The 24,169-nt window shown below is 43.7% G+C and overlaps 2 protein-coding genes across 6 annotated transcripts in view; one reads left to right on the plus strand and one right to left on the minus strand.

Moving 5' to 3' along the window:
* Positions 1-23,786, minus strand: part of ENO4 (enolase 4) — a 34,459-nt gene extending 10,673 nt beyond the window's left edge. Inside the window, exons 1-8 of one of the 4 annotated variants that reach the window (XM_027528421.1) lie at positions 17,579-23,786; positions 11,616-11,744; positions 10,522-10,712; positions 8,188-8,333; positions 6,344-6,513; positions 6,107-6,238; positions 4,394-4,510; positions 261-317 (exon numbers count right to left, since the gene is read on the minus strand). In XM_027528421.1, coding sequence (XP_027384222.1) covers positions 261-317; positions 4,394-4,510; positions 6,107-6,238; positions 6,344-6,513; positions 8,188-8,333; positions 10,522-10,712; positions 11,616-11,744; positions 17,579-17,653 — 1,017 coding nt within the window. In that variant the 5' untranslated portion in view covers positions 17,654-23,786. The other 3 variants (XM_027528420.1, XM_027528419.1, XM_027528422.1) reach the window with 3 other exon arrangements.
* Positions 16,692-24,169, plus strand: part of HSPA12A (heat shock protein family A (Hsp70) member 12A) — a 173,163-nt gene continuing 165,685 nt past the window's right edge. The window contains exon 1 of one of the 2 annotated variants that reach the window (XM_027528416.1): positions 16,692-16,761. Coding sequence is in view for 1 of the 2 variants with exons in the window: in XM_027528415.1 (XP_027384216.1) it covers positions 16,841-16,843 (3 nt within the window). In the remaining variant the exon portion in view is untranslated. The other variant, XM_027528415.1, reaches the window with a different exon arrangement.

Below are 24,169 nucleotides of genomic sequence, written 5' to 3' on the forward strand. Positions count from 1 at the left end.
GAAAGGTCAAAGTCTGAGACTTCAGTGGGCCAGACGACTGCGGGCAGTGGTGGCCCAGCAGCCTGTTGCCGGAGAGGCAGGGACGGAATGATATTCCAGCTCTGGGGGCTGGCCGCCTGGGTCAGTCCCCTTGAAGCCATATTACCATGCGATTTCTGTTTATGTGAGGCCTGGTCCTGGAGCAGAGTGACTTTGGGAGAGGGGAGGGGGCGGGGAAAAAATGACCTGTCATACAGAGTGTGGGAAATGCATTTACTTACTTGGCCTCTTTTGCCTCCATCGTGACTTTTTTTTGTCTCTGGCTTTGGAGGAGGGGACTGTGGGACAGAAGATAAAGATATGTCACTTGGGATTTTCAGACACGTCTGTGGCAGCAGGCAGAGCTTTTGGTCCTCTGACCTGGCAACTGTTCTGGGCTGAGCTGGTCATGCTTCAAGTCTCTCTCCCTCTCTCTCTCTCTCTCTCTCTCTCTCTCTCACACACACACACACGGGTGATGCCAACCACTCTAATGTATGGGGGTATGGATATACACGTTCATGCATTTTTACTTATATAAGTATTCCCTCATCATGTCCTGACTCCTGCTGTGTTCAGGAATTCTTTTTTACAGGAGGGTCTTAAGTCCCCTTCTTGTCCGTAAGGAATAACCCCAGTGTGGGATTTGCTTTTAAAGGCCCAACATATTGTTTTAAATATTCTTATGGTGCAAACACTCTCACCTACAGGATAGGTTTGACTTTCGGAAATAGCTGATGGTCATTAAATCTGCTGGATCTGATGTATGTGATGTCATGTGACATTAAAAGCAAAGCTAATTCCCAATGAGACGCTCCCATGGTGTGCAGTATTGGCAGCACACTGGAACATGGATTTAGCCTTTTATAGGACGCTCTTTAGGACTTCCCTGGTGGCGCAGTGGACAGAAGCCTGTCTGCCAATGCAGGGGACATGGGCTCGATCCCTGGGCCAGGAAGATTCCACATGCCATGGGATGGCTAAGCCTGTATATGTCACGACTACTGAGCCTGAATGCTGTAACTACTGAAGTCCATGTGCCTAGGACCTGTGCCCCACAAGTTCAGTTCAGTTCAGTCGCTCAGGCGTGTCTGACTCTTTGCAACCCCATGGACTGCAGCACACCAGGCTTCCCTGTCCATCACCAACTCCCAGAGCTTGTACAAACTCATGTCCAATGAGTCAGTGATGCCATCCAACCATCTCATCCTCTGTCGTCCTCTTCTCCTCCTGCCCTCAATATTTCTCAGTGTCAGTCTTTTCTAATGAGTCAGTTCTTTGCATCAGGTGGCCAAAGTATTGGCGCTTCAGCTTCTGCACAAGAGAAAGCCTGTGCAAAATCAACAAAGACCCAGCACAGCCATCCCCACCAAAAGACGATGCACTTTAATGCCCAGCAGTTATTGCCTCTATAAGTGGAGGCATGTTCGTCAAGAATCAACAAGGTTCATACTCAAGTATACACAAATACAGAAGTTATCCTGCTTCCTTTCACTGTGGAGTCAGCTGAGCTTTCTATCCCTCGGTATTAATAAAAATAATATAGGAAGTGAAGTGATGTGCCGAGAGAGACAGGGAGACACACACACAGCACTGGCTCAGGAAGCTGTGATCTAGTGATGGCAGATAGTGAGACGCAGGTAACAACCAGGAGGAGGGCGGTGTGATGGGGAGTGCAGAGCCGGGGACTTCCCTGGGTAAGAGTCAGGGAAGGGGACTCGGAAGAAGCAGATACCTGGTGGGAGTCGGGAACGTGGGAGTGCCGAGCCCTCCAGGTAAAGAGCAGCATGTTCATGGCCCAGAGCTGAGCAAGGGCAAAAGTCCTAAAGCAGCGTTTTGCAGCTGTGGCACTCTTGATACTTTGACTGGGTGATCCTCTGCTTGAAGGGCTGCCTCGTGCATTGTCGGATGTGTAGCCGCATCCCTGATCTCAGCGTTCTAGATGCCAGGAGAGCCTCAAACTGGGACGACCCAGAACGTCTCTGGGCATTGTAAATTGTCCCTTTGGGCAAAATCACTCCCCACTAAGAACCACTGCCTTAGAAGAACACAGTGATACATTTTATTTTGTCAAAATTGAAAAAGAAAAAATATCTCTATGACTTCATAAAATACAGTTAAAAAGGCAGGCAACGTGGTAGAGGAAATTAGGTATTAATGTGACATGTAGAAAGGACTGAAGCCTTTATTACAGAAAGAATTCCTAGATTATCAGTAAAAGATGAACACAAATAAAAAGGGTAAAAAAATAAAGCATCTGCAGAGATTTGTGCAGAATTTTACATGATTTTAAATACAAATCATGCTATATACTTGGATGTGTGATATCTGTGTGTATAAATACAAAACAAAGGCTAGAAGACCACACTCAGTTTTTAACAGTGGTCAGCTCTAGAGATGGAACTGGAACGGAGGTGGTGGTGACTCAGTTTTTACCAGTGGTCAGCTCTAGAGATGGAACTGGAACTGAGGGTGGTGGTGAGTGTGGGGTCCAGGCAGGCAGAGTTAGCACAGGGGTGGGGTGAGGGGGACTAGCTCTACCGGTATTTGGATTTTCCTAAGAACATGCATGAGCTACTTGTATAGTTAAAAATAAACTGTATAATTAAAATTGTATAATTAAAAATTTGAAAGTCAGGATGACTCCAGAAAGCTCAAATATCCTGAATTTCTAATATTCTAAGCTGGATCTCCTCCACCGGCTCTGACAGCCACCACCATAGGCACTGCTCGTGGCTGTGTCAGCTCTGAGCACACTGCATGTATTTAACTTGTATACTCCTCACAATGTATCACATCCATTTTGTGGGCGAGGAGCCTGAGGCGGAGAGCTTATGTAATTGGCACAAGGGCCCACAGCTAGTAAAGGGGCAACGCAAAAGGCAAGGTGAGGGTTAACTTGCCCAAGTCTGAGTCTCTGCAGGCTGGTCACCTATAAGGAAGTTGGCCTCCTGGAAATCACCCCGGAAACCGGCTCCAGTATGAATGTGTGAAAGTGTTAGTCACTCGGTGGTGTCCGACTCTTTGTGACCCCTTGGACTGTAGCCCACCAGGCTCTTCTGACCATGAGATTCTCCAGGCAAGAATACTGGAGTGGGTAGCCAGGCGCTTAAAGCAATTCTGATCAACTGTAGGGCATGGGCCCCAGCCACCTGCCCCCATCACTGATTCAGCGCTGGCAAGATTGCACTGGAGCCAAAGTTCCTTCACAACATTTCGAGATGGCAACTTGGCCCCCATCCTGCAGGAGAATCAGCTAGTGCGTCCTAATCATGTAGTTTAGAAGCCTCACACTATGTAACTGTGGGCTCAGGATTGGATCCTGGAACAGAAGAAGGACGTTAGTGGAAAAACCAGTGAAATTTGAATAAAGTCTAGAGCTCAGTTAGTAGTAACGCAGCCTTTTGGTTTCTTAGTTGTGATAAATGTGCTTCGGTGATGTATCCTGTTAACCCTGGGGGAAACTGGGGTGAGGGGGTGTTTGCGAACTCTCTGCACCGACTCTCAGCTTCTCTATAAATGCAGCATTATTCCAAAGTTAAAGACAAGGATCGGGCCCCTCAGCCTGTGCACTGTGCACGACCCCAGTCAGAACATGACTGTACATTCCTGCATCTGAACAGGTATTCCTGATGTGTCCGTGGACAGAGATGCACTTTGTGGACACAGCGGAGGAAGGAGAGGGTGGGACGAATTGGGAGGGTAGCATTGAAACATATACACCGCCATGTGTAAGACAGCTAATAGGAAGCTGCTGTATAACACACGCAGCCCAACCCGGCGCTCTGTGACATCCTAGAAGGGTGGGATGCGGGTAGCATGGGAGGGAAGCTCAAGAGGCAGGGAATATATGTATACTTACGGCTGATTCACACTGTTGAATGGCAGAAACCAACACAACGTTGTAAAGCAGTCATCTTCCGATTTAAATTAATAATAAAAAAAGAATATGATGGAACCACCTGGTGCCTCTACAGCTGCCCCCATCCAGCCTCTGTGACATCCCCCCCAAGGGCTTCTCAGTCAAGGGTATTCATTTGCCCAACACTGGGATTCTGAGCAGGCACATGTGACCGTGCCTTCACCATCATACCAAGCGGCCTCTCATGATCCTAGGGGCCAGATCTTTCCCTCACAATCTTCGCACAGGGCCATCTGCCTCAGAAATCAAAATGAGATGATTAAATTCCATTAGAAACTGGCCCCATAGCCAATGAGGGAACGTATGAGCTTGGGTCATGGGGGAAACCCAAAGAAGATGAATACGTTTTTCTATCTGTAGCAACAATATTGATCATGTTGCATATGAACTATAATTTCAACACCAGAAGGTATATAAGCATGTTATTACATACCATATATCCTCTTTACATACCATTTCAATTGCTTTGTTGATGTGTTTCTGAATTTCCAGAAGCATCTCTACACCCTGTAAGCAGAATAACCGTGATCTTCCACAACTGCCTGATAGCTCAGTTGATAAAGAATCTGCCTGCAAGGCAGGAGACCCTGGTTCGAGCCCTGGGTCGGGAAGATCCCCTGGAGAAGGGAAAGGCTACCCACTCCAGTATTCTGGCCTGGATAATTCCATGGGCTGTATAGTCCATGGGGTCTCAAAGAGTCGGACATGAATGAGTGACTTTCACTTCACACTTCACAACTGCAGCCTAGAATTTTAAATATAAACACTTACACCACACATGAATATTTCTAACTCAGAATATTTGTGGGGTCTTTGATTAGACATCCTGGGTAGTGAATTACACATGGCCTACAATATCAGAGGATTAAATGCTAATTTCAACTCTCCATTTTTATTTGGGTGAAAATGAATGAGAGGCTCTTCCTCGTTATCCTGTCTTCACCGTTCAGAACTGGCTGGTTTAGTTGGTTGGGTCACGTTAACTTCACTCTCTTTCATGGTCTCCCGACCAACCTTCTTGCAACACATGTCCCAGGTCATCAAGGGCTTCTTCAGGGGAGTGTTTGAATTAGTATGAATCCACTGTCACTTAGAAAGGGGGAGGATGTATTCTGCTGATGGTGGGATCTGCATATGGAGACAGACAAAGAATGGCATGCCAAACGCTCTGGTACCCAAATAGCACAACAGATATTAACTGAAGGAAAGATCCTGGCACCAGGATCTGCACGGGATCTGACAGATGGTGCGCCAGATATAAATTTGAGTCTTCCAAAACTGATAAAAGCGAGGTAATGCCTATTTCCCTTAAAAAAAAAAAAAAAGAATTCTTTATCATAAAGAAATCATCTTGAGATTAAAAAAAAAAAAGATTTTCACTATGTTGGATAAAGTATCAGTCACTATGTTGCCCAGAAGGGACAGAGCTTCCTGTCCTTTTCCTGTAAACATCCACTACAGAACACGAATGCTTAGTTCTGCCTAATGCCTAATTGGCAGGATATTTCATGAAGATATAAAGAGGCATATTGACTCATTTATGCCACTGAAGAACAGTGAGGCACTGACAGACCTCTGAGTAGTACACATGCCACTTAGGATTCCTTCCTTCCATATTCCATAAACATGCACTAAACCTCTCTTACGTGCCAGGCAATCTGCTAGGCTCTGCAGTTCCTACTTAACAGAAGGGCTCCTATGAAAGTGCCAGCTTCCTCTTGTTGCAGCCATTGTGTATAGACTAGTAAATAAAGATATCTCAGTTGCCCCAAAGAACATCCTTCTAGCACTCTCAAGGCTTCTCTGTGAGCCTCTCCATTCATTTCAGTTGCTCAGTCATGTCCAACACTTTGGGACCCATGGACTGCAGCACACCAGGCTTCCCTGTCCATCACCAACTCCCGGAGCTTGCTCAAACTCAACTGTGATCCTCTAGCATGAGTCAATATTACAAACAGCCAGAGATCCAAGGTGGTCTAAATGTGATCCCCTTTCATTTGTGGTCTTGTTTTCTTCCTGCTTCCCTAATTTCCTAAATTTTTTTCTCATTTTTTATTTAATTATTTTTCCATTGGTATCATAAGCCTTGGGGTCATCCACTAAAAACTCACTAATGATGAAGATTTTTTTTTTAAAGAAAAGGTACTTTGAGATAATGTAAGGTACTTGTTTAGCTGTTAATCCAGGATGGGGTATACAGATCACTTCTTTCATCAAATTCAGCTTCCCAGGTGATGACTTCCCACAGCTGACCAGCGACACCATCAGAAGAGGTATAGTTAGCTTTTCTGGCTGTTCCTGAAATGGGGGTGGTGGGGCAGGGAAGCAAGAGGAAATGAGAAACATGGTTCATTCGTGTTGAGACACTCATGGTTCTTGTAAAGGTGTGTAATGGGCACTAACCTGGTGGTGCTTCAGTAATGCAATGTTCAGGTAGAGAGGATTATTGTCCAGTACAGCACTGGCTTTGGCAACAGCCAGTGACACAGCCCCTATGGCCATGCTGCCACAGAGGACAGGCTCAGGGGGTTCTGCAGGTATGATTGGTTTTTCTGCAGAAGTCTCCATCCTTCCTGAAGAAAAAAAATTTGATAAAAGATTGCTTTCCAGAAAGCAAAAGTGCGACTATGATAAAACTGTATTTTTCAATGTTTAACTTACAGATGCAAAGGCTGAAAACTGAGGCTGGGAAGAACGTATTTACTTCCACCCCCGAGAAGTTTGTCTGATGTCACTACTCTCTAATGTCCAAAGAGTCCCCAGCCATGGATTTTGCTGAAGACATTTTAGAATATTCAGTATTAACTCCTTCCACAGTCATATAGGGTAGAAATTGTTATCTCATCTAAATGAGGGCTTAGGCTTAAAGACTTGCCCCACATCCAGCAGAACGTGAATTTAAGGAGACCATTTGGACAGTCTCTGAATTCCAAACCCTTTGTTTTTCTATGTTCCACCATCGCTCCTGCATACCCAGCTTTGTGTTGAACATCTCATGTGTATATCTAACTGGTTATCTTGCTTGCCAACCCCAAGTGGGTGTCTTTTTCTATGAAGAATTCCTTCCAGATCTAACCATCCACTCAGAATCCCCAGCCATCTTTCACCCTCATATATTCTCAGACACTTAGTCTGATCAGGCACCAGAGCGTCCATAATAAATCTCTTGTTCCCCTCCTGTTCTCTGCTTTCCCACAGCTGCTGACCTGAGTCAGGTATGTAAGGTAAGTGGAGTCAGATGTGCAAGCACCCAGCACACATTAAATGTTTAGCAAATTAAGGTTCCCTCCTACTCCTTCCCGTCTTACATTCCATGTTCTATCAGTCAAAAGAAACCACCAAATGAACACCCACTGGTGGTCTCTGCCTATGATTCAGCAGCGGCCATCCCCACCTTCCAGAAGATTGGTTTAACATGATTTTTCTGCCTTGGGCAACTCTCCTCCTCTGTCTGGACCTCAGCATCTGAAACTATGAAGTAAGAGACCTTGTATTCATGATCCCTTTGGCCCGTGGTCTGGTGCTTTCTTACTCAGTGGAATCCACACTCATCTGGTATTTCGTCTAGTCCCAGCATCATGCTAGGAACTGGCGGTTCTAAATTGAATGAGGCGTGATTCGTGCCTTCAAGGAGTGTTGTAATTGGATGGACATACAAAACACTGTTACAACACTAGCAGCAGCTCTGGAATTAATATATCAGAGGAACTGAGGTGAACAGTATGTTAGAAGGCATGGAGCAAAGGGCTATGATAACTTCAGTTATATGCCTTAAAATGGCAAGGTCTTCCAAAGACAGTTTTCATTAATGTTACCTGGGACTGAAGAAATGTTGGTTGTGTATATCAAAGGACACCATTAATTTTTAAAATATGGAGTGGCTTTCTGATGAGCTAATGGGAAATTTGAGAAGCAGTTGAAGGTCTCCATGTCACCCCCCACCCTCTCTGCCCTTGGGCAGAGAGTACTGTTCAGAGTACTTTGTTTACTAAGTGCTTACATCTGGGTAAGAAATATTTTTTATCTTACAAATAAAAATGGAGGGCAAGATGGGGTAAAACCGTGCTGACCTAACATTGTAGCTTCAAGCAAGGAAATGGCATGGAGGATGGATGGTGCCTGGTGGGAACCCAACCCAGGTGTGCAGCAGAGAGACCTGACCTTGAAAAGGCAGTCCAAGCTTCAGCCTTTCTTCCCCCACATTTGTCACTTATGGTTAAGGTTCTACAAGACGATCAGCCACTGACCTTGCTTTTGTCCTTTTTTCTTGGATGGAGGTGGAGGAGGAGGTGGTGGCGGCGGCGGCTGGGGTGAAAGCGCTGTTGAGTCTTCTAGGTTCTTTTCCAATTCTTTTCTCTCCTTATCTTCTTGTACTTTATTTTCAAAGAATGTCCTTAATGGCAAGAAAGTATGGATTTATAATGAGATTACTTAGGAAGATCGCTTGTAACTTTGGTCACATTTTAGTGCTGACCCTAAAATATTTCAGTAGCTAACTCTGCTTTTTAAGCTACCTAAGAACAAATCTGCTTCAATTTCCGAGACTAAAAAATGACACTGTTATAAAACCGTGTTCAAGAACTGAAAATCATTTTGGCCTGGAAATAAATGTTTAAAGATTTCGGGTGCTCATTTTAAAAATTATCTGAGCCCTGTTTATTATTTTTAAAGTAAAATTTGAAGAGATAATTTGATTAAGGGCTTCTGGTCATTATTCAGGCTAATGGTCATTTATTCTTTTTGAATAAATAATAAATAAATGACCACCAGACAAAAAACGAGGCAAGCACAGACAGTGAAATACATAGCATTATATGCAGGACTAACTTTTTTTTAATTTGATGTGGGTGCTTAAAATGAACAGCTAAAAAATTTTGGGGAACCCCAACTTAGGTACCTCTAAATAAAATTTCAGCTTCCTGGAATAAAAAGAGGGTAAAAATTTCCAGAGACAAAAAAACAACAAGCCAAAATAAAAAAAAAAAAAAGACTTGGGAATCAAATTTGCATCAGATGCTGGTGGGGCTGTGCCTTTAAAGTAATGAAAAAAACAGATTTCAAATGAGAATTCTATACTCAGCTAAACAGTCAAACATGAAGGCAAAATGCTAACATTTTCACACATGTAAGAATACCCTTACAAAAATTTATATCCCAAATACTCTTTTCTCATCCTTACTTAAAAAAAAAATTATATATTTTTCTGGCTGTGCTGGGTCTTCATTCCTGGGTGAGTATTTTCTCTAGTTGCAGCAGGCGAGGGCGACTCTGTTGCGGTGTGTGGCCTTCTTGCGGTGGCTTCTCTTGTTGCAGAGCACAGGCTCCAGGCACGCAGGCTTCACTAGTTGTGGCTCTCAGGCTCCAGAGCTTGGACTCAGGAGTTGTGGGCTTGGTTGCTCGGCAGCAGGTAGAATCTTCCCTGACCAGAGATCAAACTTGTGTTCTTCTGCACTGGTAGGAGGACTCTTATCCAGTGTACCATGAGAGAAGCCTTCAACCTTACTTTTACAGGATGTAATCCAACAATTCAAGAAAGAGGAAGATATGGGATCCAGGAAACAGGAGAACAATGAAGGGATATCTTATGGCATCTCTGTAGTAGGGCTAGAGAGGAACAACTCAAGACGGGAGATTTGGGAGGGAAAGTTCCAGGAAAAAAAGGAATGTAATGAAATAGAAGGTATGACTAAGGGATTAGGAAAACAATTAAGGATATGTTAATAGCAAATAACACACACACAAAGTGGAATAGCATTCAAAAACTGGAGGGCTACAATCCATAGGGTTATAAAGAGTCGGACACGACTGAGCACGCACATGTGCATGCACACGCACACGCTATTTATAAAAGACATAACTAGAAGTCACACAAAATTATATAGGATTCAAAACCTGTAAAAAGCTATTCAAAAAAAAGTTTTCTTATAAGGTCATGATACAACTCTGATGCAAACTAAAATGTGAAGTTACACACAATTAAGCAAATGATAAAACTTTAAAGAAAGAGAGTCCAGTTGACCTTCTTTGGCCACGAGGACTGTGGCATTGATCCACACAAAAGGAGAAGTAATGGTAACCCACAACGTGGTTGGATTAGCTATGTGAACTATGCTCACATAGCCGTACTTCCTTGGTTTGCACATTTTAGAGTCAACCTGTGGGCAAGGCCTGGAATATTTGGCTGTGTTTGGAGATCAGAACATAAGCACCACCCACTGGGTCATATAAAAGGATAAGCGAGGCTCATGGGGATGATGCATGTGAGGAGGTACAGAGTGGAAAAAGATGATGTCTGAATTCTTGATCCTTTTCCAGAGAAACTTTGAATCCTAGGAAAGCACTATGCATAAAAAGAGGCCAAAAGACCTTACGTAGCCTTACACAGTAAAAGTTTAATAACAGGATTTTCAGGAGAAAAACAACATTTTATGCTGCATGTTGATGCGTTAGCATATGTTTCCTAATTGACTTCCCAACTGTACCCTACAGATTGGACACACCTGTTTCATTGGCAGGTGAAATGGAAAGAAAGTAGGTACATGATTATACTGGACACTAACGTTTCAAAGTTTCATACTTACCTGAGCACCTGATCCACCTCAGCCTGGCTGGAGGGCACTAGGCCCTGGAGCTCCTCAGTGAGAGTTTCGTTGACCCACTGCACTGCGGTGCTGACAGCATCCAACCTTTCCACTTCCTCGGCTTCAACGAGCTCAGGTGAAGCGTTCTCGTGGGCTTCAAAGTGAGTTGCGATCACCACAGAACATATGTTCTGAAAACAATATAAATGTGTTCTACATTTTCCCTGCCTTTCACAGGAAATAGGAAATTGAATGTATCCAACTTTAAGGTACATGATCTTTTATCACCAATTTCAAAGAGAAAATGAGAATCTGTAATTTTCTTTGAGATATTTTTATAGCTATTGAAACACGGTGGAACCCGACTTCAAGGAATGTTTAAAATTATTACCTTGTTAAAATAAGTCTTATAAAAACCTTACATTGAACTTCATTTCTATCATTGCCTCTCTCAAAAATAGCAAAAAAGGAGACAGATTTAATCATAATTATTTTCATGGATGACAATGAATTTTTCTTCACGTAGATCAGTCTACATATTTATAATTCTATGTAAGTGAGTGAGAGTCGGTTAGTCGTGTCTGACTCTACAAACCCATGGACTGTAGCCCTCCAGGCTCCTCTGTCCATGGAATTCTCCAGGCCAGAATACTGGAGTGGGTAGCCATTCCCTTCTCCAGGGGATCTTCCCAACCCAGGAATCAACCCAGGTCTCCTGCACTGCAGGCGGATTCTTCACCATCTGAGCCACCAAATCTATGTAAATCTTCATGTAAATACATGAATCTATAACCCTATCTGCAGATTACAGAACTCATGACATTAGCAGTGTCAGAGTTTTAAAACTATTTTTGCCCCATTTCATGTCTCAATCTTCAGATCACCTTCAGGTCTGTACCAACAGTGCACATAATAAACCATCATGGCAGATTGTATGATTCATGCTTTGTGTTCATAACTGCCTACAAATACTGTATGTGTATCTCACAGACACTGAATTTCGAAACATTAATTTCCCACTATTTAGACAGTAAATGCTAATAAATGCAGTGGAGCCAAGACAAAGAGAAGAACAGGTTTAAGTTGCTTCCTACCTTGGGAAAATTTTGAATGGTGCAGAATATTTCCACTTGGAGGGTTGGAAGCCCAAGTCCATCCAGCACATTTTTCCCCACAACTTTGCATATGGTGGGAGGTTTTGCAAGTTTAGAAAAGCAGTTTGCCTTCAACACACACACACATAAAAAAAAAACACAAAAATACCACATCTAGTTTATCTTTGAAAGGTCATTCACATTTGCTCTAGTTTCTAGTAAACCTCTCTGTGAATGTCCTCATTCTGGGATTAGTCTAGCAGCTCTGTGGGAACATAAAGACTTGGATTTAGCCTCTGGTACATGGGGCAATTTGTCTATTGAACTCTCATGGGAAACTCACAGGCATGTCTTTATTTAAAGGTCCTGGTTCATTCTTTATGGGCCCTAACCTATCCTTCCATCCAAGATGCTGAAGTCAATTGGCTTCTAGAAAACTGCGATGCATTCAAACCCAAGAAGCCTTAAGTGGGTTCATTATCATTTCTCCCTACAAGGCAGGTATTTGAAAAGGTGAAGACTTATACATAGGCTGTACTTCATTTACCATCAGTTCATGCATAGAACTACATGTTCAAAGAGGACTGTTGGAACCTTAGTGACAGCAGTTTCATTGATGTGGAAGAACAGAGGTCATTTGGAAGTTGATCCAAGAAACAGAAGAAAGAGAATGAAGCTGAGGGAGAATATCCTCTCAAGGAGACTGAGTAAAAAGATTCAAGGGACTTCCCTGCTTATCCAGGGGCTAAGACTCTGAGCTCCCACTGCAGGAGGTACAGGTTCCATCCCTGGTCAGGGAACTAGATTCCACATGCCGCAACTAAAAAAAGATTCCACATGCCAGGACAAAGACCCAGCGCAGCCAAATAGATACACAAAAATTAAAAGATTCACGACTGGGCCCCTGTGCAGAGGGCTGGGAGCTGGGAGAGAAGGAAGAGGGGCGAGAGAAGGCCCACCCCCTCACCCTCTTTTATCTTCAGACAGTTATTCACTCTTTATTTCCACATAGCAAACCAGGCCTCTGATCTTTCAGTTCAAAATCCAATGACCACAACCTACCTAACTGGTCATCTCACATCCATCGGCAATGTGCCAGCACTGAGGTGATACCCAGCAGAACTAAAGCAAAAGCCAATTTTCAAGCCATCCATGCATTTTAAGGATGACAGTTTGTATATTACTGTGTGTGCACGTGTGCTCAGTCGCTTAGTTGTGTCCAACTCTTTGCCACCCCATGGACTGTACGCGTGAGACTTCTCTGCACATGGGATTCCCCAGGCAAAAATACTGGAGTGGGTTGCCATTTCCTCCTCCAGGGGAATCTTCCTGACCCAAGGATTGAACTGGAGTCTCCTGAGTCTCTGGAGTTGGCAGGCGGGTTCTTTACCACTGAGCCATCTCGGAAGCCCAGGTATAGAGTAAGTATTGAAATGAAGTTAATAAAATAGGAGAAGAAAAATATTATCTAGTTTAACTTTTGTGTATTAGTGAGTTCAATTCAACAAGTAATGAGCACCTACAATGTACCACATATTGGGTAAGGAGGAAAATGGGACTAACTTTTTCAAATGTTTATGTACCTTAAAGGAGTGACTTGGTCTTGTTTATCACTGTATCACATTCCACAGTGCCTGGTATATTTGGGATTCATAAATTGATTAGTTGGAAAAGACCCTGATGCTGGGAAAGACTGAGGGCAGGAGGAGAAGGGGGTAACAGAGGATGAGATGGTTGGATGGCATCTGACTCAATGGACATGAGTCTGAGCAAACTCTAAGAGATGGTGAAGGACAGGGAAGCCTGGCATGCTGCAGTCCTTGGAGCTGCAGAGAGTCAGATATGACTTAGCAACTGAAAACAAGAATAAAATTTGAATCCTGCATACATGAATAAAGGCCAGACACAACCTGTCTAACACAACCTTGGACACTTTGTATACGTTATATTATTAACTTCTCAAAACAACTCTATAAGGTGGTATCACCTCAGTTCCAAAGATGAGCAAACTAAACTCCAGAAGGAAACCTGTCCAAGATAAAATAACCAATGTCTTCATTAACCAATGTCTTAAAATCACCAATGTTTACTGCTTTCTAACAGACTTAGTGGCTCAAGCCATTTACTTGCTCATGATTCTGCAATCTAGGCTGGGCTTAACTGGGCAATTCTTTGGTTGATCTTGCCTGGGGTCTCCTATACAGATTCAGTCATCTGTAGGCTGGACCCAATTCAGAGTACCCAAAATGCTTCCATTCACATGTGCAGTGTCTCAGCCAGGACGGCTGGAACATCCAGGGGCTCCCAGGCCATCTGTCTTTCTCACAGCACATCTGGAAGGTCTCTCACATCTGCTAGGGCCTCTCTCTACTGGATCTCTCTCTCTTTCACTCTCTCTAGCATGGCAATAGGATTTCCCTTCAGCATGACTAACTTCCAAGAGGGAGTATTCCAAGAGTACATCATGCCAGCCCTTACCAAACCTCTGTTTGCATCATACTTGCCAAGGTCCTATGGATCAAAGCAAGTCATAAGGCCACGACCCCAGTCAATATAGGAGGGACTTCCATAAGACTGTTCATTCTGGTGGTGTGGTTCATTGCTGCTGCTGCTGCTAAGTCGCTTCAGTCGTGTCCGACTTTGTGCGACCCCACAGACGGCAGCCCACCAGGCTCCCCGGTCCCTGGGATTCTCCAGGCAAGAACACTGGAGTGGGTTGCCATTTCCTTCTCCATTGGGGACCATCAATTTAATAGTTCACTACTGCTACAAAGCAGCAGAGCTAAGGATCAAATCCAATCTGCCCGATTCCCAATCACAAACTCTTAATCATAAGTTTTATGAAGGAGCTAATAGTATTGCTATTGCCCACAGGGATCTCTCCCATCCCTGAATTCTTCTACTATGTAAGAGAACCATGGAAGAAATGGCATTTGAGCTGGACACAGGAGGTTGTGTAGTATTCCACAGGCAGACAACAGGGAGAAGTTGATACTTTAGGTAGGCAGAATAGGATAAGCGAAGTGGAGGGAATTGGGAAACTTCACATTTTAAAAAAAGTCAGCAGGCCCATGAAGAGGAGCAGGGGAGGGAAGCATAGATAAGCCTGTGTACCAAAGTAGGGGCAAGCACTGTGAGTCGCACATACTGGAATGTGTTGGATCTTACTAAGCATGCAAGAGGGAACCACAGGAAGTTGAGTGAGAGAATGATGGTCAGATTTGGGATGAGGAACACTACTCTGGCAGCATTAGTTGGAGGAACTTGATGGGGGAGGGGGAGAGAATAAAGAGGGCCAGAACTGGGACAGCAACTGAGAAGAACTGGAGCAGCAACTAAGAAAATGAAATGGAGGTGCCTTTATGTCAACTGCTGAACATTCGTCAAAGCCCAAGCCAAAATTCCCACATGCTACAGCCCACAGGGATCTTGCCCACCCCTGAGTTTCTTTAACAAACACACAGTGATCTATTCCTCAGTCTGGCACACAATTCTGAACTACCCTATCTATTACTCCAGTTATTTTATGTATCAGTGGCCCTCGTCCCTAATTGAGGTAGAAGTTCCCAAAGAGCTGTGCAAACCAAAGCCCTAGCTGCCTAATAGACTGGGAAGAGCATTACACTGGGGGCAAGAGTCCAAGTCACCAGTTTTCACTTCTGCATTAATTCATTGTGAGACAAGAGCTTGGGGTCTTTCTAAAATGAGGAAGTTGGACTAGTTAACTTTCAAGAATTCCTCTGGCAAGAGACTGTGGAAAGAGAATGGAATTGGGAGTTGCATTCACTTATTCACCGTGAGTGTCCACTATGCACTGTGCTAGGTACTAGGGACACAGACCTGGTTTCATTTCTGTCATTCACAATGTTCCTTGAGAAAACCATCTAAATTCACCGGGCCACGGTTCCTTTATTTGTAATACAGAATCATAAGGTTTACTTCACCGCGGTCCTAGGGATGAAGTGATATCACAGTAACCACATAACACAAGGTGCGTCGATAAACACCTCCCCTCTCCCCTCCCCCGATTTGATGTATCGGCCAAGACCGAAAAAAAACAAATATTTGTGGAACATACCCTATATTAACTGCCCTGACAAGACGTGATTTTGAACCCTGTAGACACACTGCTTCTTTACTGCACTTACATACTCTGCTTGGTGTTGTCATTTTGCCTCACTGTAGCGCGAATCCCTACCAGTTCCAACCATGATACCTTTCAGAAGGTGGGTGTTGGTTAGTACTTACGGGTCTGGAAGTGAGAAAACGCCTGCCTTTGTTTCAACTGCCCACGGCTTTAAGACTAAATATACGCCAGATGGTGAGCAGAGGAGCTAAGGGGTATGTGAAAAGGCGAAACCCACCCCCCGCCGCCCCCACCCCTCTCCACAGGAGCTCACAAGCTGCCTAGGAAGGGTTTCAATACAAAATAGGGGGTGCTACAAGGCCGCTGCAGGACGATCAGTCCAGGGCGAAGGGGGCAAGACTTTGATCTGAATTTGAAGTTTAGATACGAGCTGGTCAGGTGGGACGGGGATCCCCGGAGCGCACGCAGGGCCCACAAGCCAAGGAGCCGAGGTTTGAAATCGACCGAAACTTGGCAGCGATGCTGGGTACGAGGCCCCGGGGTGGGCTGAAGGCTACGCTGTAGCGAAAGCCAAATGCGTTCGCTCCGTGGTCAAAAGGAGGCCGCTGAAGGTTGGTAAACTGAGCTATGAGGTATAAAGGACTGTGATTAAAGGAGGTAACTGGCAGCCGGACAGGTCCGCCCAGAGGTAGTGAGGATGCCTGCCAGCCCCTGAGCTGTCGCGCAGTAGCTACAAATCTGCCCAGAGCCCTCTTTCCTCCAGCAGTTTCCTGTCCACCACTTTCTCTCTCGAGATTCCTTTAGCCAGGTTTCCGCTCCGCTTCTTCCCTTCAGGATCCCCGCGCCGCGTCAACCCAGCCGGGACCCAGCGCGGCGCGCGTGCGCGACTCTGCGGCGCAAGCGCCCCGCGTTGCCGCAGCGCGGGGCGGGGGGAGAGGGGCTGGAGGGAAGAGGGTTCTGGTCCCAGGTCCCTACCAGGTGCCCGTAGACGTCGGCAGGCTGGAGGTAGAAGGTGGAGTTGAGCAGTTCTTCCAGCCTGCGCGGAACGTCGTTCTCGCGGTAATACTCCATCGCCTGCTGCTTCAGCTTCTGCAGCTCCCTAGTGCTCCCACAGCTGCGGCCGCCGCCTTCTTCCCCCATGGTAGGAGATTTAAGGCTACAAGCGGGGGTTAGCCTGGGGGCCCGCGAGCGTCCTCCCTGTCGCTAGGCAACGCAGCGAGATTGCCGACCTCAGATCTCGCGAGGCTTCCTGCCTTGGGTGCTTCCTGCCTTGGGTTCTTCCTGCTTGCGGCAGACGCGAATGGCTCCTCTGCCCTCCCTGTCCCTGAGGTTTTGACCCCCCCGCCCCCCCCCACCCCGGGTTTTGGGCTTATTTACTCTTGAGACTAGCGCCCTTCTGGCGTTGTTTTCCAGGACGTGTTTCCCTGACGGTTTTCAGATGGGGAAACGGTTAACACTCTCACGAAGCGCTTTTTGCGGAGACGTGAGAGAGGGTTAGCCCCTCCGCTTCCAGCTGGGGACTCGAACCCCGGGTGGCACCAGTTCTCAGGTGCCGCTGGGACTCGGGCCATCAGGCCTTCCCCACTTTCCCCCTCGTTCCTCGCGATCAGGGAGCTCCTCCGAGCGGCGGCCTGTGCCGGCCCCCTCTCCTGGGGAGGTTGTAAGAACGCTGGGTGTCCTTCCCTAAGCTGTGGAGGACTCCGCCATTGGTTCGTTAGGCTGATGTTTACCTGCCCTGAGCCGAGCAGTGTGCTGGCTGTGGATACCGCGATGTCCAGCAGAGAACCGGCTACTCGCCCTCCTCTGGGAGATTAGTGAGGTGAAATTTTACCGTAGAAGGAAGAACAGTGTGGTTCCCCCCAAATTTGGGATGTACCTTAAGGACCGGGCCTAGGGTGGAGGTGTCACAGGCAAGACTTGAGGAAGAGAAGCAGGAATGAAGAACTGTCATTGGGTCATGTTCCTTCTTCAGAACCTTCTTAAGAGGCTGCCTGCGTCCTGCCCCTTTTAAATCCAGACTGCCTGCTTGGCTTCATTACACCTACCAGGTGTCACGTGCACTTATACAGCTTCTTAATGTGCGCCCTCTATTCTAGATTCTTCTGCTGCAGATAAGGGCTGAGATGGACCCGGTGTCCTTGTTCCCCTCTGTCCTTGTTCCTGGCCTAAGCAGACCATTCAAAACATTCATGCTGCACTTTTGCTCATCTGGAAAACAATCTTAACTACTCTGCTACTAACTACTAACTAATTTTAACTATTCTAACTCACAAGTCAGAATAAAATGAGAAAGTGAGTGAGAAAACACTTTGAAACAAGATAGTTATTTTCAGTAGAGGTCGGTATTTGTATAAAAATAAAGTGATTCTATAAATACTGTTAAGGAACCTAGAGGTGTACCTCCTTCACAACTCTGGGTGTTTTGTCCAGTTCTCTAATGCAGGAGTCCCCAACCTCTGGGATCCAGTGCCTGATGATCTGGGGTGGAGCTGAGACCGTAATAATTGAAACAAAGTGCACAATAAGTGTGATGTGCTTGAATCGCCCCAAAACCATCCCCCCACCTCCAGTCCGTGAAAAAACTGTCTTCCACAAAACCCTTCCCTGGTGCAAAAAGTTTGGGGTATGCTGCTAACGGAACATCTCACTTTCTGGGTTGGGATTGATGGTCATGGGCCTACCTTGTCCTTGGTAAATGGAAATCCCTCCATGGTAGAGCCAAGTCTGAGTCATCACAAGCACAGCAGAGCCTGGGCCTCCCACAGGGACAGAACATGTCCTCTGCCCAACAGGTGTTGAGGGAGGTTTTATTCAAAATAAGCCAGTTGCTGTTGCTGCTGTTTCCATTCCTCCGCACACCTTTCCTCACATCTCTTTAGATAGAAGCCTCCCACTTCTCTCATGCACCCATCCTTTAATTCCTGTTGAGTCCCACATCTTCAAAAAAGCCATGCCCCACACTTTAGCTCTCACCGTGGCCAGCCCTTCCTTTCTTCTGAACTCCTTCCCTGCTTGCAGTGTGGGCCACAGAGTTCAGCCCTCAGGGATGTCTTGACTCATGTGATGTCTTACTGGAAGATTGGAAGCATCCTGGGCTGGGACCATGATGTCTCAGAGCCTTCCCTCTATGACCTACTGGCCTACTAATTTTTTGAGGACAGGGACTTGTTTTGTCTTGTTCACTAAGATATTCAGTAAATTTGTTGAATGAATAGATGTATTTTACACATAATAAACACTTAACTCAAAGGTTTTGTGGTTAATGGGTGAGTAATGAGTACACCAGGCTGGCTTGAGCAAAGTCTCTATTTTCAGGAACAATGAGAAATACAAATGGAAAAGTAGTCTGAGGTGAGATCATGAAGGAACTGGAATACCATTCTGTAAGAGTGGGGAGCACCCCCAACCTTGTAAATATAGACTGGACAAGATGGAAGTGGTGTTGGAGAAGGTTAACTGGCAGCAGTTGGGTGGGCTTAGTGAGTGTTTGGTTATTAAAAAAAAAAACATAGATGTAAGAGCCTAAACAGTAATGGTAGCAATGGGAAAAGAAGGATGAGATAGGTAATAGGAAGGGAGGATGAAAATCCCTGAATGGTTGGATGTAAGGTTGGGGAACCAAATATGACTCCAGAGGATAACTTGTAGAATTCTTTTTTGGTTGACAGAAACGTGGTAAGTGAGAGAGTGATCTGGTTTTGATGAAGGGAACATGGTGCATTTGGTTTTAGATGTGTGGAGCTTGGGGTATCCCAGAGGAAACAAAGGACTGACGATGCAGATGGAAGGCATCCACAAAGAATTTACAGTTGAATAAGAATAGATAAATCCTCTGGAAGGAAAAGAGAAACCAATCATCTTGAACTCAGGACCTAAATATTCAGGAGTGAATTCATCTAGGACAGGGGGAACAAACGAAAAAGACTTAGAGAAAAAAAGAAAAAGGTACACATCCTAGAGTCTAGTGCAGAAAATTTTGGGACTCTGTTAGATGTGTGTGTTCATATGCACAGATTAAAGTCTAAAAACATATACATTTGCATGTTAATTGTGTCATCCTTAGGTGATGGGGTCTCTTACTTTCTCCTTTTGTATATTGGTAGTATCTGATTTCCCTGAAATGAGTGTATCATTTCTGTCACTTTGAAGCATTATGTTAAAAATATTTGAGACAAAGATATTAGATCAAATGTTGCAGGAGAATTGAAGACAAAAAAGATATTTTTAGGAACTCAGTTCTTCCCTTATGGATCATTCCATCTTCTCAAATAAAAACTACAGGCAGGCTTAATAAGTAAGTAAATCTGCCTCCTTGTTTGCTTCCCTCATTCACTCAATCAGCTGATATTTAATGCTTACCATGTGTGAGGCACTGTTCTAGGCCCTGGAGGAAACACAGTGAATAAAGTGGGTAACATTTCTTCTCTTTGTGCCACTTAAGTTCTATTGGCACTTCAGTAGCACTTACACCCTAGTGAACCACTGGGACACTGAACTGAAATAATAATAGATGTGAAAGCATTTTGAAAAGTTGGTATGCTAGGGGTCTAATAGCCTATTGGTGTTGACAGATCCAGAATAAATACAATTATTATTCATGAATATTCCAATTTTCTTCTTTTCCATAGATATTAGAAATATTAGGGTTATAGCTGTAAAATACATTTATGCATATATATATGTTATGGACTTAACACATCTTGTGCCAGTACCTTGGTGACTATTTCCGTTTCATCTTGAGACTAAATGTCCAAGGGCACTTACAGAGCATCAGAACTTGAAAAAGATTGAGTGCGGCTCACCCTAAAGATGTGAACTGGGGAATACATGAGGGGAGGGAAATGAAGGGAAGGAAAAGCTCAGGTGATGTAGAATGTTCTGGAACATATCCAGCAAAAAAGGGTAGAACTATACTCTCCTCTTTTAGAGAATGGGGCGCCTGCCCCATTGTTACATTTTCCTCATTGGAAAGGATGGACAGTGTGGGACAAGGACCATTTGTCTGGGAATTAGAAAACTCAGATTGGAGTCCCAGTGATCTCCAAGATCTTCTGGGACTTCATGAATGAAATGAGAGTGTTGGGCTAGATCAGTGTTTCCTAACCTTTTTCATTATGGAGACTCCTTTTAAACAACAACAAAAAATTGAGACAGCCCCCTCCCCCTCCACAGTCCATGTAACAGTGGCTGTGACTGTCATAGTGTCTATGAATTCAGTGGTCTCTCTAGAGGCATTTGTATATCATTCATGGAAGTTTTGTACATATGACAAAAATACATTTACAGGCAAGCCATTCTTCAGTGTCGGGGGTATGTTTGGTGTGCGTTTGGAATTACAGGCCACTTGCCCACATCCATGGGTTTCTCACGGACCTTGATTGAGTGAGAAGCACTGACCTGGGTCTCTTCATCTCAGATCTGTACTACTTATAGCTCTGAGTCAAGATAAAATACCAGGACTTGTTAGTCTGTTCCTATCTGCTAATTGAAGATCCTTTGTAGAGGAAATTAATCATTTTTAAGTCTGCATTTCAAAAAGATTTTCTAAGCTATGTCAGACATCACCTAAATGAATGGGGATGAATAAAGATGTATTTGTTCATTTTTCCTTAATCCTTTCCAACACCTTTATATAAATTAGAACCTGTTTGCCATGACTTTAATCTTCAAAAGTGATTATTTAGATGTTATTTCAGGGTTGCTATCAAGTGCTTGTTAATTCTTCTTTCCTGCAGTTCCCATCTGTGTGGAATATAATTTTTCATAGGGAACTAATGAACATGATTGCAGGTGCCTTTAATCATAGAATCATAGAAGCTGGAGACAGAATAGATGGAGATAGAATAGATGGAGATGCATTTTCCTCATCTAGAAAATGGGACTAATAATGTAACCCTTCCTTACCCATTTGTCATGAATGAGAAATATGATTGCCAAGCTAAGTGCAATATAAATAACTGTAAATGAAATGCTAAGTAATAAAAGTAGGAATGATTTGACTAATAAAAAATGTTTTTCCTAACTCAGTTTTTCATTAGTGATGCCTCCTGGCAGTAGTCATTTCCAGTGTAATAGTACTAACAACAAAACCACAAAAACCAGAAGCAACTATCATTGATGGATCACTTTTATATGCCTGGGTCTTCCCTTTCATCATCCCATTGAATCTGCACAACAGTCACAAAAGGTAAGTGATTGGCCCCAGGTTACACAGTTAATAAAGAGCAGACATGGAATTTGAACCAGGGTCTGGCTGACTCCAGCGCCCACACATTTCCTACTGTGCTCTACTGCCTCTCAAATCTAGAACTTTCAGGCAGATTCTGATGCCTCGTGTCATCTTTTGCAAGACTCTTGGCCAACCTCTCTAGAGAAGACAGTTGGGTTCCTCACACTCAGCTTAGAGAAAGGAGCCTGGGCAAAGGTGGTAATCTCTTGATCACTGGTTCTCAGTCAGGGCTATACACTAGAATTACCTGGGGATTCTACTAGATTCTGCCAGGATTTTAGCACCATTAGAATTAAATACCACAAGAAGGATTAGCTATTCTATTCACTGCTGTGGTACTGAAAAATGCTGATGCCTGGTCCCTTAAAATGGAATCTCCAGCAATGGGACCCAAGCATGGGTATTTTCTTTTAATGTGTGATATTAATGTGCAGCCAAGGTTGAGAACCACTGCTCTAAAAGATTTCTTCATGGATTGTGTCATGAAGAGAATGATTACAGCTTTACCCAGGAATGGGTTGATAATGGATGCTGCCAAGACGATCTGGAAGTATTGGGTCTTGAGTCAGACCCCATGGGTTCAAGTCCTGGTTCTTCCAGTTGCCAGCTGTGTGACCTTGTACAAGCTACTTAACTTTTCTGAGCCCATTTTTCCCCATTGACGAGTATTTTCAACAGAATTACTATGATTTAAATTTAAAAATCCATGTGACCTTCTTCCTGCTGTGCCCTAATTGTAGTAAATGATGTCATTATTACCAAAGAAATTAAGGAAAAGGAAAATGTAGCATTTTTTGCAGTTTGGTGGTATTGTCTGAAAACCTTCATTTAGCTTTGTACTGGAATTCAGATGGAATTGAATTAAATGATAAGGGACCCCCCCCCTTTAGAACAATATTAGTAGCCTTTAAACCTTAACCATTTTCACAAAATTACAAAGTTGATGTGTTATTTCTCTCTTGCTTCCCAAGTGTAGCAGGAAGCTGGAGTCATAGTCATAAAGTGAGTGTTCAAAACTGGCATCTTGTCAAAGGTTGTTTTCGATTCAGCCTTCTGGTCGTTTGTTCAAAGGGCTTTGACACAAGACCAAAAGATCCTGTTGGAGATGCTGCTGCTGGCAGTTTAATTGGTATTTTTCAGGGTGTAGACACACGATTTCTATATAGGCAGAATGAAACTGGAAACAGGGCAATTAATCCAGAGAGTTCAGACTGTAAGGAGAAAAGGAAAAAATTAGGCAAAAGAAATTCTTTTAAGCAAGCTATTTTGCCATTTTTAAATAGATACTTTTTAACTTTATAGAAATAGATACAACTTAAAGAGTATTTTTGTGACATAATTACGGGGCTCACAAAGCAAAATGAATGCATATAAAATATCCAACAAAGGCCAGGTTTTCTAATTTGTACTTTTTTTAATATGAAAGGGGCAAAATAAATGTAGTAATTGCATTTATTATGAACAAAGAAAAAGTTAAATGTATTTTCCACATAGGGGGCAGCAAAGAAGAGAGGAATCCTGGTTAAGAGGACCAGTTAGACGTTTTATCAAATTATAGCTAAAAATGTTTTCTCTTACTACTGGCACAGATATTGACTGGGTTTGTCTCTTGGCCCCTGAGAGTTGTCAGCCTGCCTATTTTGATGTTCTAGATTCTGCTTCAGAGGAATTATTTCATATTAGTAAAATCAAAAGACTGTCTGTTCCTTTGTAATTGATGATTTCTACAGGCCTGGTCATGAATCTCATGCTAATGTTAAACCTTCAAAAAATTATTTGGAAGATTTGAAAAATTCACTTGTCAAAAATTTAGGATTGGACTCTTTATATTTATTATTGGCAAAATGCAGGATTGTTGTTCGTGTTGTTTTCTCTTTTTATTCCTTGATTTGCCTTTTTTTCTCATATTTGAGAAGTTTGAGAAGTTCTTTGAATATTAAAAAAATAAATACCGGCATAGATGCGATGAAAATTATTTCTTGAAGAATTGTGACTTGGAGTAAATTCCCATGAATTTTTAGTGAATAAAATAGGCAAATTCCTCAATACTGATTTAAGTACATCTCTTTCATATATGACAATCATATGTAAATTTTTATCATTGGTCTCCAAAGTTATTTAAGGAGACAGTTGCAAATGATTCTTTAATGCAGATCTAATGTGTTAGATGCAATTCCTGTACAGTTTTTTTTTTTAAATGTAATTGTGCTGTATATTAGCAAGGGGTAATGGATCCTG

The sequence above is a fragment of the Bos indicus x Bos taurus genome, chromosome 26, assembly GCF_003369695.1.
Source record: "Bos indicus x Bos taurus breed Angus x Brahman F1 hybrid chromosome 26, Bos_hybrid_MaternalHap_v2.0, whole genome shotgun sequence".
Lineage (NCBI taxonomy): Eukaryota > Metazoa > Chordata > Mammalia > Artiodactyla > Bovidae > Bos > Bos indicus x Bos taurus.